General features: G+C 46.5%; 1 protein-coding gene across 8 annotated transcripts in view; it reads right to left on the reverse strand.

Moving 5' to 3' along the window:
* CABIN1 (calcineurin binding protein 1) overlaps positions 1-18,738 on the reverse strand; it is a 1,271,888-nt gene that overhangs the window by 989,695 nt on the left and 263,455 nt on the right. For all 8 annotated transcript variants that reach the window (XM_078667788.1, XM_078667793.1, XM_078667787.1 and 5 more), the window contains 2 exons: positions 15,275-15,576; positions 9,802-9,970 (listed from right to left, as the gene is read on the reverse strand). In XM_078667788.1, the coding sequence (XP_078523914.1) occupies positions 9,802-9,970; positions 15,275-15,576 (471 nt within the window). The remainder of the gene's footprint in view (positions 1-9,801; positions 9,971-15,274; positions 15,577-18,738) is intronic.

The raw sequence follows: 18,738 nt of genomic DNA on the forward strand, positions 1-18,738 counted from the left end.
ACAAAACAACTTCGATAATAATTGGGCATTGTTTTTGAAATAATAATGTCGAATTTGCACGTTTCAAGATGGCGCCCATTATACACTCAGGGTGACCAGTCCTACCTCTATTTTTGTACTTCATGACCGAGAGTGTTTTTATAAATACATGCTTTCTGGGTTCACATATCGTGAACAAACTGAGGAAGGGGTTTCCCGAAACGCGTCTGTGCCAGCGTTGAAAATAAAAGAAAAGAACTGACAACTATCCCGCGAGTGCCGTGCTTCTTTCCCGGCTGGGAGAGGGGAGTCTAGGAGCGGTAATACACATATATATATATATATAAAAAAAGCAAATGCAGCCTTATACACACTAGAGATTGACTGATTAATATGGAAATCAGATATAACCTTTGGCAAAAAAGCAGGGTGAGCCCTTAACACTACCCTGTTGTGGTGAAACACAGTATATGGCTCTTTAGCACACAGCGCTTGGATCTTACTTGCTCTGCGCGCTGACGTTATTGCCTCCAGGAAAGCGGTCTTCCATGACAGGTGCTGCAATGTGGCTTCATGAATGGGCTCAAAAGGAGGACCCATCAATCTAGACAGCACCAGATTCAATTCCCAAGGAGGAGAAGGAGTTCGAACCGGGGGATACACTTTCTTCAACCCCTGTAGGAAATCCTTAACCACCTGCAATTGGAAAAAAGAAGGTTGGTTGGGGGATTTTGTGTATGCCGTAATGGCTGACAAGTGAACCCTGATCAAGGAATATTTCAAACCGCCAAATAAAGTAGGTAAGGAAGAATGACCTCCTCCTGCCCCTTTGTAGGATCAAAATAATTAAGAACACACCATAGGTAGAATCTCTTCCACTTAAAAGCGTACGACACGCTCGTTGAAGGTCTCTTAGCCTCTTTCAGGATGTGCGTGCAGTCCTGTGGCAGATTTAAGTGTCCATATTGCAGGACCTCAGGAGCCATGCAGCAGAGTTCAGTGAAGGAAAACTAGGATGGAGAATCCATCCGTCCATCTTGGTCAGCAGGTCCGCTCTGTAAGGCAGTCTCCTGTGGGGAGTACCGACAACTGCAGAAGGTTCGGGTACCACCACGGACGCGGCCAGTCTGAAGCTATCAGAATCATCTTCATGTTGGATCTGATGAGCTTGGAAAACACCTTCTGGATCAGAGGCAGAGGAGGAAAGGCGTATGCAAATGTCTCTGACTAATCCATCAAAAGCGCATTCCCCCTTGTCCCTGGACGGTGGAATCTGGATGTGAAGGCGTGGCATTTTTTGTTTTTGTCGTCTGCAAACAAATCTATTGACGGACGACCCCACTGTTGGAAAATATCTGCCACCACCTCGGCGTCTAGCACCCAGTCTGGCTAATCTTCGAAGTGCCGACTCAGCGCATCTGCTTGCATGTTTTGCTCCGCCGGAAGATGCACTGCTACGATGGAGAGATTCCGAACCAGAAGCCAGTGCCAGATCGCTTGAGCCTCCAGGGATAGAGGGCGAGAGCCCGTACCACCCTGTTTGTTTAGATAATACATGGTGGTCGTGTTGTCTGTTTGGATCAGGATCGAGTTGGACGTGATCGATAGCCAAAAAGCTTTCAGAGCCAGATGGACTGCTTGTAGCTCCAACATGTTTATATGGTAGGACTGCTCTTTTGTGGACCACCAGCCCTGCATCTGAAGGCACCCCATGCCCCCCATCCTTGCAGAGATGCATCCGTTATCAACGATTGCACTGAAACTGGTTGATGGAAAGGGACACCAACCAATAGATTCTGCGGCCGAGTCCACCACGTGATGGACGACTTTGCTGCTTGAGAGAGCACAATTCGGTCCTCTCAGCAACCCGTTTCTTGGTCCCACTTGTCCTCTAGATCTTGCTGCGATGGTCTCATTCTCAGCCTGGCGTTGGGAATGAGAAATATGCAAGAGGCCATTGATCCCAGCAGAGATGACACTTGCCGCACTGTTGGGCGATCTGTCTGGAGCAGAGCTTTGCACTTCCGCTGCATTGAAGAAAGTCTCTCCTCCGAAGCAAACGCTCTTCTTTTGTTTGAATCCAGAGTCAAGCCCAAAGAATGGATTGTCTGGGTGGGCCAGCGAACTGACTTCTCCATGTTCACATGAAGCCCCAGTCTGCAGAGCAGATCTAGACAGGCTTGAAAGTCGCTCCTTACTTTTTGAGGAGATGGCCCTTTGGGGAGCCAATCGTGTAAGTAAGGGTAGACAAACAGACATTTTCTGTGTAGAGCCGCCACCGCCACTGCCATGCACTTGGTAGACTCGTGGGGCAGATTTCAGTCCGAAGGGTAAGACTTTGAACTGATAATGCTTGCTGCCGACCACGAATCGAAGGTATTTGCGATGACGTGGAATGATAGGTATATAGAAGTACACATGTTGGAGGTCCACCGAACACATCCAATCTCCTGCTTGTAGATGTGGACATATTTGATGAAGGGCCAACATGCAAAACCTTTCCTTCACGAAGACTTTGTTTAGCAAGCGAAGGTCCAGGATAGGTCTGAATTTTTGCTCCTGATCTCTTTTGGACTGCGCGGAAGGAACCTCTTCTATTGCCTTCTTTCACAGGAGGGTTATCACTTCCTGCCGAAGCAACTTTAACTGGTGAGGATGAGATCTTTTTGGAGGAATGTCTTTTTGAGGCACACGAAAACGTAGAGCCTATCCATTGCGCAGTATGCTTAGCACCCAACGATCTTTTGTTATGCTGCACCACTCTTCCAGATGATGTGAAGCACTTCCTCCCACTGGAGTGGGCAACGACGCCAAAGGAAGCTACTGCTCATTGCTCCCTGCTGATCTGGCATTGTTAGAGGACTGTTGCTGATGACTTCCTTCTCTACCACGTTGGACTTACGGCCCGGATACTGTGACTTGCCTTGGTTTTTGTTCTGGGGCCATTGAGGGGTTTGAACCCTCTATTGGTAACCTTGTGCGTTAGTTGGGTCTGTACCGTTGTTTGAACTTTTTTCTTCTCCAATCCGACTGCTTTGAGGGTATAGAGCTTGGCTTTCATTCTACCCATTTCCTCATCGGTATGGGTGCCAAACAGGGAGGAGACGGAAACAGGGAGGAGCCGGAAAAAGGGAGATTAAAGATCCTCTGTTGAGCGTCTGGCTTGAGAGCTGTTAGTCTCAACCAGGAGGACCCCCTGGCGCAAACTCCATGCGCATATGAATGCGCCAACAATGTAGCACCATCTGCTGCTGTGCTAATCACTTGGTTAGCAACAAGCAACCCTTCCATGATGACCTCCTCAAAATCCTTCTGAACTTCTTTTGGTAACTTTTCCTTGAAGCGGTCCAAGGAGTCCCATAAGGCTCTGTCATAGCAACCTAATAAGGATGCACTAGAGAATTTGAGCGATGATGCAGCGACCTGCAAACCTTTCGCCCCCAAGAGTCCTGAGACCTACTTTCTTTATCAGGCGATACTGACGAAGACGCAGCTACCGCATGAGTTTCCCTCACTGCCGCAATTATAACAGAGTCCGCAGGAGGATTTGATTTCAAGAACACAGGGTCTGTTGCTACCGGCTGTATTTCTTTTGGATCCTCGCTGGTGCACCGTTAATGGTAGCTGGTAAGAGGAAAATGTCCATCACCGGTTCCAGAAGACCGGGAACCAGAGGAAGCAACAGACGAGCATCTGCTCTCTGATGTAGAGTCTCAAAAATAACTGTTGTTGCCACCTGGGGAGTAGACATTCCAATGTTCAGCTTCTAAACCCCACTCTGAAGCACATCATGATATGTGTTAATGTCATCTATCGGTGATACTCTTGACAAAGGGCTATCCGGTAGAGTGGGAGAATAGTCCCTCTTCGAGGATCGAGTGGAAGAGGAAGACCACGCAGGGGACCTTCTTCTTTTGCGATGGGAACTATGTCTGCGCTCCCGTGACCTGCCCGCACGTTCTCCACGTCTGGGTGAGGACGATCTATCCACTTCCTGCACCAATCTTTGCAGAGGTGATCTATGAAGAGGACTGGCGTATTCTTGCATCCGTCGAGATGCTCCCGTATCCTTACTCCAGTGATGTAGGGGAAGGAGCCATCTCGGGGACAAATGAACAGCAGGGGAAGCCTCCCTGTGCTGTAAAGGAGATCTGTGACTTGGTCTGCCTGAATGCCTTTCTGGTGAGGCAGATGGACAGTGCCCCGCTGAAGGATGACCTGAAGAGTGAGAAGATGAGTGTTGTGACGCTGATTCTCTCACCAGAACCACAGATCCTTCTCCGGACCTCAATGATGTGAGTCTTCATGTTGGGTGTGTGACCTGCTCTGACTGAGCCCTTCTCGACGCCGATCTGGACCTCCTTCTCGACTTCGATGTCCGACCTGGTGTTGGAACCAGTCTCGATGTTGACTCTCTGTTCCTCGACGTCGAGTGCCATGTAGACGACGCCGGAGCATCCCTTTGTCTCCACGTCGAACGTCAATGAGCCGACGACAGCGGTGGGGTTCTGCTCCTCGATGCCGAACGTCGCCATGCTGAGGAAGACGAAGGGCCTCTGCTCCTCGACGGCGATCGTCGCCGTGTTGACGACGGCAGAGGACTCCTCTTCCTCGACGCTGATCGTCGCCAAGACGACGACAGGGGACTTCCAATCCTCGACGCATCGAGATGATGGTGGAGGGCTTCCGATCCTCGAAGCAGATCGTCGCCGGGTTGACTACTGCGGAGGACTCCTTACCCTCAACGTCGATGGAATGACGACGACGGAGGGGTACCTGCCCTCGACACCGAACGTCGAGCTGACGACGGCGGTGGACTTCTGCTCCTCGGCGCCGATCGTCGCCATGGCATGTTGACGACAGCAGACGGCTGTTACTCCATGACGCCGATCGTTACCGAGTTGACGATGGCGGAGGGCTTCTGCTCCTCGACGCCGATCGTTGCTGGGTTGACGACGGCGGAGGATAACGATTCGTCGACGATGTCCCTCAATGACTATGTCTTCTCGACGGCGAGCCCGCCATCGATGGTCTTTTCTTGGACAAATGACCCACCGGTGGTAGATTAGAGAGAGGAATCTTGCTTCTGGAGGGAGATCTCGCCTTCTTGGACCCATTCCTCACCGGTGATCTGCCTCTGGAAGACTTCTCTGCCAGCCTATAAAGACGGATCCTTTCTCTGCCCTTTAAGGTCCTTTTGGACAGGGTCTGGCAATGAGGACAAGTCTTCGGGACATGGTCCTTAGGCAAACAAAGAATACAGACCTCATGAGAGTCTGACCTGGCCTTTTTCGACAAGAAGGGCAGGGATCAAAAAGAGATGGCATTTTGAGAGGAAAAAATGCCGAAAACTGTCAAAAAAAGACAGACCCTTACTTCAAATAATGACAGACGTCGAGGTAAGTAAAAAATTTCCAAAAAAATGAAGATTATTTCTGACTAAAATCAGAAAGAAGTGGGGCTGTGTAACCAGGATCCTTCCTGAAGGAGCCGGAAAGAAGAACTGGTCTAACTGTCACCCCTGAGGCATGATGGGAAGCTGGGGGTTATTACTGCCTTAGAGGCACGGTGCCAGTTTATTGCTATGTTGCTATGGGTTCGCTTTTCAGCCTTTTTAGGCTATGTTTCTGCAATGCAGCCTGGGAGCGGTCAATGCTTTCAGTCCTTTCTGAGAGTTTGTGCTAAGTGCTAAGATTTAAAGCTGTTATTTTTCCATGTTTCTAATATATTCGTTATGATATAATGGGAGGTCCTTACAGAATTATTCAGCTCTAGTATGTATAAGGCTGCATTTGCATTATATATATATATATATATATATATATATATATATATATATATCCATACTAATATTATAAAGAGAGCCCAAACCGTTGAGGCGGGTAAGCTCCGGAACGACAGCGCCAACCGGAACACCGCATCAGGGCCGGCCCTAGGCATGTGCAAAGTGTGCACCTGCACAGGGCCGCCAAACCCCAGGGGCCGCCACGACGAGATCGGAACAACTGTCTACTGGATCGTGGTGGCAGTGGCGGCCCCTGCAGGATTTGGCGGCCTCCGCCCGGCACCGACCCCAGCAATGGCAGCGTTGTTGTTTATTTCTTGTTGTTTAATTCTAAAGGTTCAGTTTCACAATCACATGTCTTGCGCAGCCCACAGCCCAGCCAGCCTGCCAGCAGTTTGGGTCCCAGGGCCGTCAATCATTCTTAGCCCCTCTGCTCTGCCCACGACGTACTATGACGACGCGTGACGGCCCTGGGACAGCCCCCGCGCCGCGCGCTGTGCGCAGTGCGCAACTCACTGCACCCCACCTAATAGCCGCTGACGCGTGGGACGTCACAGTGTGGTCACGCGCCAGTCCCGGGGTCGAGAAATACGCCACCGTCACCGTCCGAGTCCGGGAGAACTCCGTCTCCGACTGTCTGCGGCGCCGCGCCGGCCCGGCGGCACTATCTCTGTCTCTCCCCGGCCCGGGCCGCCGGACCAGCCTTCAGAACGCCGGTGAGACTCAGACTGAGACTCGAGAGTAGAGAGTGTCTGAGAATTAAATTATAGTAATTTTAATTGTGTGTTGTGCACTGCAGGCCTCGAGTGTGGGTCGTAACACATCATCAGTCTAATGTGCCATTTGACACCCACACCTGCACACACAGCCAGGAGTCAGCTTTACATCAACCACCAGCGCAGCAGAGGCGGGTCCGTCCCTTATATATTTGGCGACTTCTCGTCCTGCCGTGTCTGAGCTTCGCCTCCTAAATACATTTCCATGGGTGCCTCGTGCTCTCGTTAAATTTAGAGCGCAGTCTGTCCCTAGCTCCGAGTCCCTTTGAATGATAAACTATTGGTGTCACGCCCTCGGATGTAAAATAATCTGAGTGACCTTCGACGTGTGAAAGAAGCACGACACATTTTTTCAAAGTAGACCACGCTAAGTTGGCAGCAACGGCCCCCCGCAATGCTTTATGGGGGTTTTAGTAGGGCTTGTTTTAATTGGCATTAAATACGGATTTTCTGTCGGCAATTTCCGGTCTTTAGTAGTTATCCTATGTTGTTGACAAGTGTTTTGGATGCCGCAGGTAATGTTCCAAACATAACTACTTCCTTCAGGCTCTTTAGAACTGGATGTTGGAAACTGATCTGTTTTCCCGGAAGTTCAGGTGCTGGAATTTGTATCTGTCTATTTATTGTGCAGTCCTTATTTGCAGCTGTTCAAGTGTTAAAGCTAAAGAAGAGCATGGCAAGGGGACAGGGCACCTTTGCCTCAGCGCTTCCGTGTACTGCAGTAGTGCTGCTGCCTGTCTGATCATGATCGCGCCGAGCCTATAGTGAGGCCTGTGCGTCCTGTGTTGCCACTCGTCTCTACCCATAAGATTATTTCCATCTGGCAAGTGGCAAACAGCAGCGCCTTGACCCTGGCCTGTGCGTCCTGTTTTGCCACTCGTCTCTACCCATAAGATTATTTCCATCTGGCAAGTGGCAAACAGCAGCGCCTTCCACTAGTAAAGACACACATGAATATATATGCAACAAGGCACAGGCAGCTCATTCCGACACAGCCCATGTATTAATTCATGATACAACGTGTAAGTGGCAATGCATCACCGAGCTCACAGGAGTAGTACCAACCAAAATCATACACAATCACAGTCCCAACATAAAAAAAGCATTAGTAAGAACAAGCGCAAGATTTGTATTTTACATAGGAAGCTCAGCGAGTTACTGCTTTCATCAAGACATTCTTTAGTGAGATAGGTCTCAGGTTACCACCTATACCTGCTTAATGAATTATGAACCATCTTTAAGGAATTGCATGGATGGTGGTAACTGCAAGGTATAAGTTTAGAAACAGTGCTTTTTGCTCAGTATTTCATTATTCAAATTTTGCCCAAAAGTGTTCCTTTAGTAATAAAGACGCATTAGTAGTAATTTTGCTTTTATACACTGTTATTAGTTTAATTACTTGTGTAGATAATTCATCTAGCATTCAGACAGTGGATGTGAAGCTCTTACATTCAGGGATTGGAAAATTCAAAACCTGCCTTCAGTCATCTTTTAAGGACTTGTGTAACCGGCTGCACACATGTCACTTTTCCTCCTGTAATGCACCGTGTGCAACCTCATGTATTTTGTTTGCTCACAATTGTCACTTTTGCCAATTGTAACTTAACGTTTGCTTTTGTAATTTGTTCACTTGTAATTTTCTCCTCATGTTTCATTACTGTTCATAGCAGCGCGCGTGCCATCATTTTCACTTTTTTTTTCCAAAGAGGAAGTTTTTTTCTTCAAGGGCCAACAACAATTAAAAGAATGATTTGAGCGGAAAGCTAGGGCTTATGGCAAGTGTAACAATGTGTGTGAATTATATGAGTGCACAAACCATAGATTGCTTAAAAACAACAAGAAAATGGCGCCTTGTTAGAACACCGCTGCTGGCATAGTTCCTTCGCCAAAACACATAACATTTCAGAGCCAACTGGATTAGGTCTTTTTTGGGGGGGAGGGGGAGGCAGAGCAGATTTTTTGTAAGGACGAAAGGCTTCCTATCTTGGATCTCACACTGGACGTGCTCCTTGTTGTTTTTGAAGCCCGCTGGGGTATTGGTACAGTGCCCTCTCACCAGTCTAAGGGAGACAGGCAGCTGCTAGCTGGTGGCAGCTGTGACTAGTGAGTGGAACAGGGGGGCTTATTTACAAGCCCCTTGCGCGACCAGTGCGTTACTTTTAATATGGGAAAAAGTGGCGCACCGTCCGGACCCCCCTCTTCCGGGGCCCCCACCTACGCTCCCTGCACAGGGCCACCATGAGCCTAGAGCCGGCCCTGACCGCATACAGCATTGGAAAGGTGAGTATAAGCAGATGGACATAGGCTATACACCAGCCTAACGTATACTTTAGAAGGGAAAAAGAACGTTTGGGACAAAGTAGTCCCTTGGAAGTAGCACCAGCTCAGAGGTGGGCGTGTGCGTTCTGCTGTAAAGCGATGGGCGTGTGCGTTCAGCATAGTGATTATACAGCGTGCGAATAGCGTCCTGTGTGAGAAAGGCGTTCTATTACGTCTTGAAGTGGGCGTGTCGTTCAGCATTGTTGTGGGCATGTGTCATCTGATACTCACGCCTGCAACATAGTGCATTGTGAGATGAGCGTTCGGCGTCGGAATAGCGTTCTATCACGTCGTGAGGTGGGCGTGTCCTTTGTCGTTGACGCGGTGTGTGGCGTCTAAGTGCACCACGCCGTGTTAGTGGAGTGCATAAACCTACGAAGGCACACGGCCTCATTGTGCATGCCAGGACCGATCAGGGGCGTCGGCGGGAGCGGACACACACGTTCACCTTCTGCGGCAAGGACACCAAACCGCAGAGCACACGCTCACCATCAGCGCAAACGAAAGAGAACTTCAGAGCGGCCACACAGGCGAAACTTCAGCGCATTCATCAGCGGATGTAAGCATTGCAGACATTCCTTTTCATACCCGGACGTCGGGGCGGGCTGCTGGTATATATATATATATATATGAAGATACATATATGTGGGGCACATATATGATTGTGTTTCCAGGGTACCGCGCATGGGCGGGAATATTCTAGTGCTTATGACTTTGATGAGGATCCCCTGGAAGAGAATCATGGTACTGAGAAGCACAGAAGCCATGGCATAATTTAAGATGATAAACCATGTATATCGAAACAATCTGGACCCTCTGTATTAACAGAATCTATTTGATAGGTTCCATAAGCTAGGCACAGAAACTACATCTTATTTCAGGAAAATTAAAAATGTCTGACTCATGCATGGCAGAAAAATCCAGCAAATTACCATATAGTACCTGGAAGGCAAGAATTTCAGCAGCAGTTCCTGGAAGTCAACCTTCTCCTCCTTCTTTGACTTGGTGTTGCGTACACGAGCAGAGCGTCTCTTGGCCGTTTCACAGCTGTCTTCAGATATCTTTTTACGTTTCACACCTCTCCTGGCCTTGTCACTTGCTGAAATATCACCTGTGTCACAGAAGCAGAAAACAAATATCAGTGACAGGGCTCAAGGTGCCATAATAAATGACATCGCTGCACAGCACACATGCAACAGATAAATTGTAATGATTTTAACCTTGGTATGTGTTATCTGACATAATAAATCATACAGCACATCTTCCGGTCCATTCACAATCTAAAAAAAACTGCCACAGCTGATATATACTGTAGATGTTGCCCATCGTATTGAGGAAAAATCTTACCTTTGGCAAAGATGTGGAGGGCAATATTATACACTGCTCTTTCTTGCTTTCAGTTTAACGCTACCCTGTCGCACTCGTCAAAATTGTTTTTTTAAAAACTTTTTTAAACTTGCGAAACTTTATATGTTTTAATAATGTTTTAAATAGTACCTGTAATTTCCACATCCTGCTGTTTGAATTTGAGGGATTGCAGGGAGGAGGGAGCAGCTAAAACGCGGTGGCTCCGCTTTCTTTCGGACATTTCTACTTCTTTGGGGCACAGCGAGGTGCCATTGTGAGTCAGTGCACGCTCTAGTCCTCATCCATTTAAAGAGACGCTGCGCAAACGCCAGCGCTGGTGTACCAAAGACATGCCTATAGGAAGCTCATTAGGCCCATCAGCGTCTCGGAGGCGGCTGACGCCGTCCACTATGCCAATTTTCCTTTAGATAGGAAGCAGAGGTTGGTGTAAGGTAGTGCCACTCAACAGAAATTAGCTCCAGAGATGTCATGTCTGGTAGATACTATCGCTTGGGACGGTAATGGTGTACCCCAGTGCAAACACTGTGAGTGGGCCCCGCTCTAGGAACTGAGACCAGCCCCAATATCGTTGTCCGTGACAATCCTAGACCCCGGTTGGGAGAGGTCATTGGAGAACTCTCAGCACTTCTGCTAAACACTCACTCCCTGCAAAAAAATTACCTGCAGGTGTGCGACCTTCTACCGGACTCTCAATCGAACCTACTATTTTTAACAGAGACCTGGCTTAATGAGTCCGCTAATCCCACCCTAGCAATGGCGATTCCACAAGGGTATAAAATTCTTAGGACTCAAGACTGACCAAAGGTGGAATCCCAACGCTTCTGCAAATACCACAGATGTCTTTAAAGGAGTCTTTGTCTACCATCAGGAGACTAAAGTCAGGATCCCCTGCTGATCATTGTCCAGCCCAGCTTCTGGCTAAGGTGACTCAGCCATTAATTCAATGGCCAATAAGGTTATTAATGCCTCGGTGGCCTCTGGACTCATGCCTCCTGCATAGAAACATGCTAAACTTCTCCAGTTAATTAAAAAAACCTTCAGCCTATCATAAAGTCTTAGCCAACAAGAAGGCCGGTATCCCTCCTGCCCGCCTTCTCGAAGGAGTTGGAAAAACATGTATATTCAATCATCTCAGGCTACCTGGTAAACAACAATCTTCTGCAAGCCAGTCAATCATGTTTTAGAACCACATGACTGTTAGAGGTCATGGAGCACATTAAAGAGAAGTTGGATCAGGAGGATGGTCAGTCATCTTTTTGTTGGATCTCTCGGCAGCCTTCGATATGGTCCCTCATGATAGACTACTGAAGTGGCTTCAAAATATTGGAATTGGTGGTACTGCCCTAAGTGGCTAACTTCTTTTCTGGAGGATAGAAGTCAAGAAGTTTGGACCCCTCCCTATGCTGCAGCTATTTTGAATCTGAAGGTGGGCATCATACAGGGCTCAGCTTTGAGCCCTACACTCTTTAAGGTGTACTTGACCCCACTGGCAGTTTTGGCCGAATGTTGTGGAGCCAAAATAATTTTATTTGCGGATGACACCCAGCATTTGTTCACTTGTGAAAAAGGTACAGGCTTGGAGGGGGAGAAGATCAGAATCTGCCTCTCTAAGGTGTATAATTGGCTGGTAAATAATCAACTTAAATGTATTCCTGATAAATAGGAGATTATCTTTTTTGTACTCCACCTTCTGAGGACTAAAGATCCTGGTGGTCCCAAGACAGGCATCCACCTACCTCTTCCCAAAACACAGTAAAAAATCTGGGCATCCACATTGACAACTATCTATGAAACATCAAAGCAACTATCTATGAAACTTCAAATCCAAGTGGTGGTAGGCACCTGTTTCGGGCTATTACAAACTCTGAGGACATTTTAACCTCTTCAGTCTACTGCCACTATGAAAACAGTGGTCCAGGCCATAAATACCTCTAGGATGGACTACGGGAATGTACTATGCTTGTGTTTGCCTGGGTATCTTATGAACAGCCTACAGGTGGTTCAAAATGCAGCAGCAAGATTAGTCCTTAATTTGAACTCCAGGACTCCTATGTCCCCGCATCTCAGAGCTCTACACTGGTTACCACTGAGAAAGAGGATCAAATTCAAGGTGCTGGTCCTAATACGTAAAGCCCTGCAGGGCAATGGTGCCAGTTACATCAAGGAACAGAATACTTCATTATACCCCCTCTAGAACCTTGAGGTCTTCATTTAACCATCTGGCTACCATACCTAGGATCCGCCAGGTCAGAACTGGAGGCAAATCCTTCATGTTTCTGGGAGCCCAATCTTGGAACCTACGTCTGGTGGCCCTCCGAGCCATGGCGGAACTTTCAGTCTTCAGGAGGCAACTAAATACATGGCTATTTTTCAACTAAGTGTGTTCTGTGTGAAAGTGGAGAGTTACCTGAAGTGCCGGGACACTCTGTTGAGTAGCCGCACGCTTTATAAATGCCAGTTCATTCATTCATTTTCATCTCACAACAGTAACAAAACAAAGACGTGGAACACATGAATAATCTAATGCCAAATGAAAAAAGAATGAGCAGCTATCTTAACTAGCTCTGAAGAAACAACATAAAAGGACTAAATATATCCAACTAGAATGAGAATATATAGAATCAACTAATTCTTTCCTCCATTTCCTGGTTAGATACATCAGTCCACTGCAGCTGATCCAGACAATCCAAATAGATAATATTAGCTTCTTGGTCTTTACAAAAAAAAAGAATAAAGATTTGTTTTCCAAACAAAGCTGTGGAAAATCTGCTCTTACCACAAGACACAGAGACTAACATTATGCAGATTCAAAGTCCTGCAATTAAAAGCTCACTGCACTTTTAACAGGTTTGCAACAGTAATGTCTAAACGCAATCAATCGATCAGCCTCCTGTTATCTGCAGCACACCATGAAGATCTTCTAGGTTCAGTCCCTCTGACTAAATGTGCCCGAACATTTGTATATAAATCCCAGGCTCCTTCATCACTTCCTTCACTCAACAGGATAATGGCAGTGTACCTGTGTTGCAAACTGCAGAGGGGTTGAATAGTACATTGTATCAGCAGGCCATTCAAGTAGAGGCAGATATCCATGCATAGCAACATAGACAGGCTGCCACCAGCAGACCAGGAAATACAAATAGTGCTTGATCGGGCAGTTATGGCTTAGTGAATCTGTGCTCTCCTGCCCTTGTTCATTTCCGAGCAGCTCTGTTATTTTCCCAGTGGGATTGAAAAACATGCAAATCACCTGAAGATGCTCCCTTTGTTTGCTACGTTTATTGATATGAGTGCTGGCCTTCGAAATCGGGACACCCACAGTGTACGCCCTCACAAGAGACAATGGCTCCTACCTTTGCAACCCAAGCTACCATGGTAGCAGAATGTTTAGAGTCAGGGTCACCGTCTTCCTTAATTCTACCCCAGCAAGGAAACCTTTATTTAGCGGCTCCCCCATAATTGTGGTTCATGACAGCTATCATATCCAGAACATGTATGAAAAATGCCTGTAGTGTGAAAGCGTTTGTCATGTGTACATGACCTGGCGGGTTCATTGGACACCATGTGATTGGGCGACACAAGATGGTGGTCTCATTTGTACATACTCTCTTTTTCTCCTCACAGACAATTGCATACTTGGTGGGGAGGCCTTTTCCCTTTGCTTCAGAGCAGTTGTCCATTACCTGAACCAATCTACAATTCAGTTTTACCTCTGTGTTGCTATCTCACAGGACTTGATCATGCCTTATAGGATAGACATACATACCTCATTTGTAACTCCAGATGTACATGGAGAGAGTTACTCTTCAATCTTCAGCCTGGGCGCAGTTTCAAAATTCTTTATGAACATGGGTATTACAGTTCCAGAGACATCACTGCTTGAAGTCACAGGCATCCATTTCTCCAGTCAACCTGGTGGATACTTGTACTAACTTGACTTGCTGCGCCAGTGGAACACTTCTACCAAAACTGGTAGTTTTCTAGATACAGGCCACTACACTAATAGGACAGCACAGGGGTGGGAAATAGAGTATAATGCAGTCAGTCATGAGTCAAAAGAGTCCAGTGCGGTCCCTAGCGGACTCTGAACTCCAGTGTACAGGACTGTGTCCCTTTCCAGACATCGGGTCTGGAAAGACATCACCTGAAGTACCAAAGACTTGAGGGAGGACACCTTGTTTTAGGAATGGAGGATTTGGGCATTTTTGGATTTTTAGCTGCCCACTTTTTTTTTTAATCCAGGGGCTTTATTTAAAGGAATGACTCCTTTAGTTCCCCTGTATCTAAGAAAACCACAGTTTGCAATATCAAAGGGTAGCCTAGGTAGCTGGGTGCTTGTAGCCCATCAAACATCTCCTATATTTTCCTAAGGCACAGTGTCAATCCAAAGTATTGCCCATAGTATAACACTATAAACAGGGCACAGTGTTAAACAAAACGCTAGCATCTACGAAGAGGGAGCTATAAAGGCAATTGGATGTGTGTCTGGGATCCAGAAGGTGTCAAGTCCTTCTGATTTTCAATATGTGTAGGAATATTAAGTGTACTAGTTTACTTACAGGTTATTAAAGTCATTATCTTTTTATGACTTAAAGCACTGACTGGATAGCAAACATATTAAGTGTTTCTATTGTATCATACAGATTCTGAGACTATAAGCCTCTGCAACTACTTGATTAAGACTGGACTAATTATCTCCATGGAGCCAAGCGTCTAAAGGAAGTGTCTTGGCTATTCGAAATGTGGTTCAACAGCATTGTGGCCCAAAGACAACAAATTGTGAAAAACTTGCCCACACAAGGTAAGGCACAATCACCTCCAACTTCCCATTACCGTAGGAAAAGGCCTCCAAGTACTCTAAAGAGAATGAAAGAATGAGATATGGGCAGTGTCACCTTTCCATCAACTCCTTACCATTGACAAGGTCAGTGAAGCAATTCAATAAATCCGCACTAGAATAAAACTAAATAATCTTTCAAAAACAAACACAAAAACCAACTTGCATGAGCAGTACAAAGTGCTTCTCACTGGTAATACCCATCCTTACCTAAAAGTACGGATTGCTCCATAGGGCTGGAAGTCGTGCTAGAAACAAGGCTGGGAGTAGGCACTGCAGGTATCACAGGAGGGAGGGCCTTCACCGGTTCCATTACAGTCACAACTGGATCGGTGCTGATGGGGTTGGCCTGGATCACACTAACAGGTGTAGAGGTGGGCGAGAGAATCAAATGCTGAGCTGGCTCCTGATACTCAGACAGGTCAATCTTCTTACCCAGGCTAGGGCGAGGAGGCTCACATGTCGTCTGGTGCCGGTACATGGCCAACAGGCTTTCTCCTAAGCATTTCCATCTGCAGGAAAAACCGAAAAAAGAACAATCATGTCAGACTAAGAAGGATCACTAATGTAGCCCACTGTATTGGTCTCACAAAAGAGGCCATTGAAAGGATTGACAGTAGGTGCGGACTCAGGGCGACATGGGCTTTTATGAAATACAATAAAGGCTACAGCTACATAAAAGTAAGGATGTGGTTGTGCGTGGTAAAGTGAATTGCTAAAAAAAAATACTTTTGCCTGCCAAATATGAAAAAATAGTACGAAGATGGATATATTCAGGCCCTTATAGTGGGATTGCATTACAAGAACGGAGGCTACCATTATGCATTATTCCTTTAATGCAAACTTCACACACAGCCAATCTAAAGAATTACATCACAAAGGAAATTGTTCTAGAATAGAATAAAGCTAGACCCTAATAGGCATTGTCACGTGGTCGTTAGGGACATAACATTGTTAAGTGCCCAGTAGCCATGATGCCGCTTTTGCGCACAATCCTTTATGCTTTTATTTTCACAACTCTGTTTAAGTCTTTCACATGAGAACACTCTGCTGTACGTGTTCACTATCTGTTCCTGGAGTTTAGTCTGAACATTGTGAGCAAGGTCGATAAGAAAACAAGTTACTTACCTGTAACTTTGATTCCCCAGTATTGGTAACTTTCATAGATTCCCATGATCTGTATCATTCCCCGTCGTCAGCCTGGGAGACTCGGTAAATAGAAAATACCATAGCAGTATGCACAAAAGAGAAAGTAAGGCCTAGGTCTCATGTCATTTTGTAGCCTATCTACCTCTTTTTGTAAAAGAGACCAAAAACTTGCAACAACCAATCAGATCAGCCTCACCCCATAGAACCCTCCTGAGAGAGACTCAGAGCCTCAGATTTTCGCAGCCATTGTGTAACATAAACCACCTTGTTGAAGGCTGAGCTTTCCCAGGGGAGGAGAGTGGGCGCATGGGAATCTATGAAATTTACCAATACTGGGGAAACAAAGTTACAGTAAGTAACTTGTTCTTTTGCCCCAGTATTGGAACTTTCATAGATTCCCAAGCTTTGTATCAGAGTAGCTAGCAGTAAGCCACAAGTGCACATTTTGTTACAGGAGTAGTAAAATATCTCCGTATAACCATCTTCATATGACAATCATATATATACCTTGTAACAATACATTGGAAAAATATTTGATACAAAATGTGCAATCATAGGAAGAAGGGATAGAAGGGAAAGCTCACCTCTCATTGGAATAGATTCCTCAGTACTGCTTTACCTACTGTCACTTTGCTCCTTAAGAGAGTCCAGGCAGTAATGCTTTGTGAATGTATGGGCACTGCTCCATGTAGCCGCCCTACAAATGTCTTTTATAGGAACTCCAGAGAAGAGAGCTGCTGAAGATGAAACTGATCTTGTGGAGTGAGCTCGTACATGTCTCTTCAGCGGTTTTCCTGCAGCTTGGTGGCAATAATGAATTGCACTTGTTATCCAGCATGAGATTCCTTGTTTTGAGAAAGGAAGTCCTTTTCGAGGGGCACTGAAAGCCACAAAAAGTTGAGAAGATTTTCTAAAATCCTTTGTGCGTTCAAGATAACATTTGATACATCTCTGGACATCCAAGGAATGTAGAGACCGTTCTGCAGGACGTAGGTCGAGGGAAGACTGACTTTAGAACCACAGGTTCGTTCAAATGGAAATCCGAAGGGACCTTTGGAATAAACTTCTGATTGGTCCTTAAAAACAAGGTGTCCTTCTTGAACTGTAGAAAAGGTTCTAAAATGGAGAGAGCTCTCAACTCTCCTAGTTGAAGTGAGGGCTAAAAGGAGAGCTAATTTCCAAGACAAAAATTTTAAGTCCACCCTGTGGATTGGCTCGAACGGAGGTCTCATGAGGTGAGCCAGAACCAGATTGAGATTCCAAGCCGGAGGTGGAAGTCGTACTGGAGGGAAGACCCTGAAAAGACCCTTCAGGAATTGCTTGATAATTCTAGCAGACCAGAGAGAAGAACCAGAAGCTGTTCTTCTGAATATTGAAATAGCCGCCAAATGTACTTTGATGGAAGAATGAGAAAGGCCTGACTCTGCCAGCAACAGAATGTAAGGCAGTATCTGATGAGGAGCTGAAGAGAACGGATGGATATGTTCACAGTGACACCACATGCAGAAGCGCTTCCATTTAGCACGATAGGTCTTATTTGTACTTGGTGCGCGAGCTTGAGTTAAAATCTCCCTACAGTCCTGAGGGATATTTAAGCTATGGAATTCTCTGTGCTCAGGAGCCAAGCTTTCAAATGGAGAGCTTGGATCTGGATGTACCACTTGTCCCTGGGACATTGTTAATAGAGATGGAATGGGACATAGGTGAAATGGATGGTCCTGAGAAAGCAGGAGAAGCACCGTGAACCAGAATTGGCGAGGCAACGCTGGTGCTATTAAGAACATCCTGCAAGTTTCAATCTTTAGTTTCCTGAGAAGCCGCGGGATCAGGGGAATTGGAGGAAAGGCGTAAACAAATGCGCCTGACCCAAGACATCGAAAGAGTATTACCCAGAGACCCTCGATGGTGATCCCTGCTTGCATAGAGTCGGCATTTGCTGTTCTCTGGAGTCGCAAACAGGTCTATGGTTGGAATGCCCCAACATTGAAAAACCTCATCCAGAATATCTTGATCCAATTCCCACTTGTGACAAGCCGATTTCAGATGACTCAAGGTGTCTGCTGTGGTGTTGAGAGTGCCTGGTAGATGATTCGCTGACAGGACGACGTTGTGGAGAATCGCCCATTCCCATATTTCTTGGGCCTCTTTCGAGAGAAGATGAGACCTCGTACCTCCTTGCTTGTTTATGTAATGCATGGCCGTTTTGTTGTCCGTCCTGACCAGCACGGTTGCACCTTGAACCCTCGGCAGGAAAGCTTGCAAGGCTAAGCGAATAGCTCTGAGTTCCAAGAGATTGATATGGACAAGGTGCTCTTTAGGGTTCCAGTGACTGCTCACCTGGAGGTCCTGTAAGACCGTGCCCCAGCCTTCCACTTGAGGCATCTGTGGTTAGAAGCAGAGGGGTAGGAGCCATCCTGAAAGAGAGACCTCTTGAGATATTTTCATTGACAGCCCACCAAACTGCTGCTTTCCTCATGAGAGGAGTGACCTTTATCTTGTCCTCGAAAGAGCCTTCCACCTGGCAC

Source organism: Lissotriton helveticus, chromosome 11 (assembly GCF_964261635.1).
Source record: "Lissotriton helveticus chromosome 11, aLisHel1.1, whole genome shotgun sequence".
NCBI lineage: Eukaryota > Metazoa > Chordata > Amphibia > Caudata > Salamandridae > Lissotriton > Lissotriton helveticus.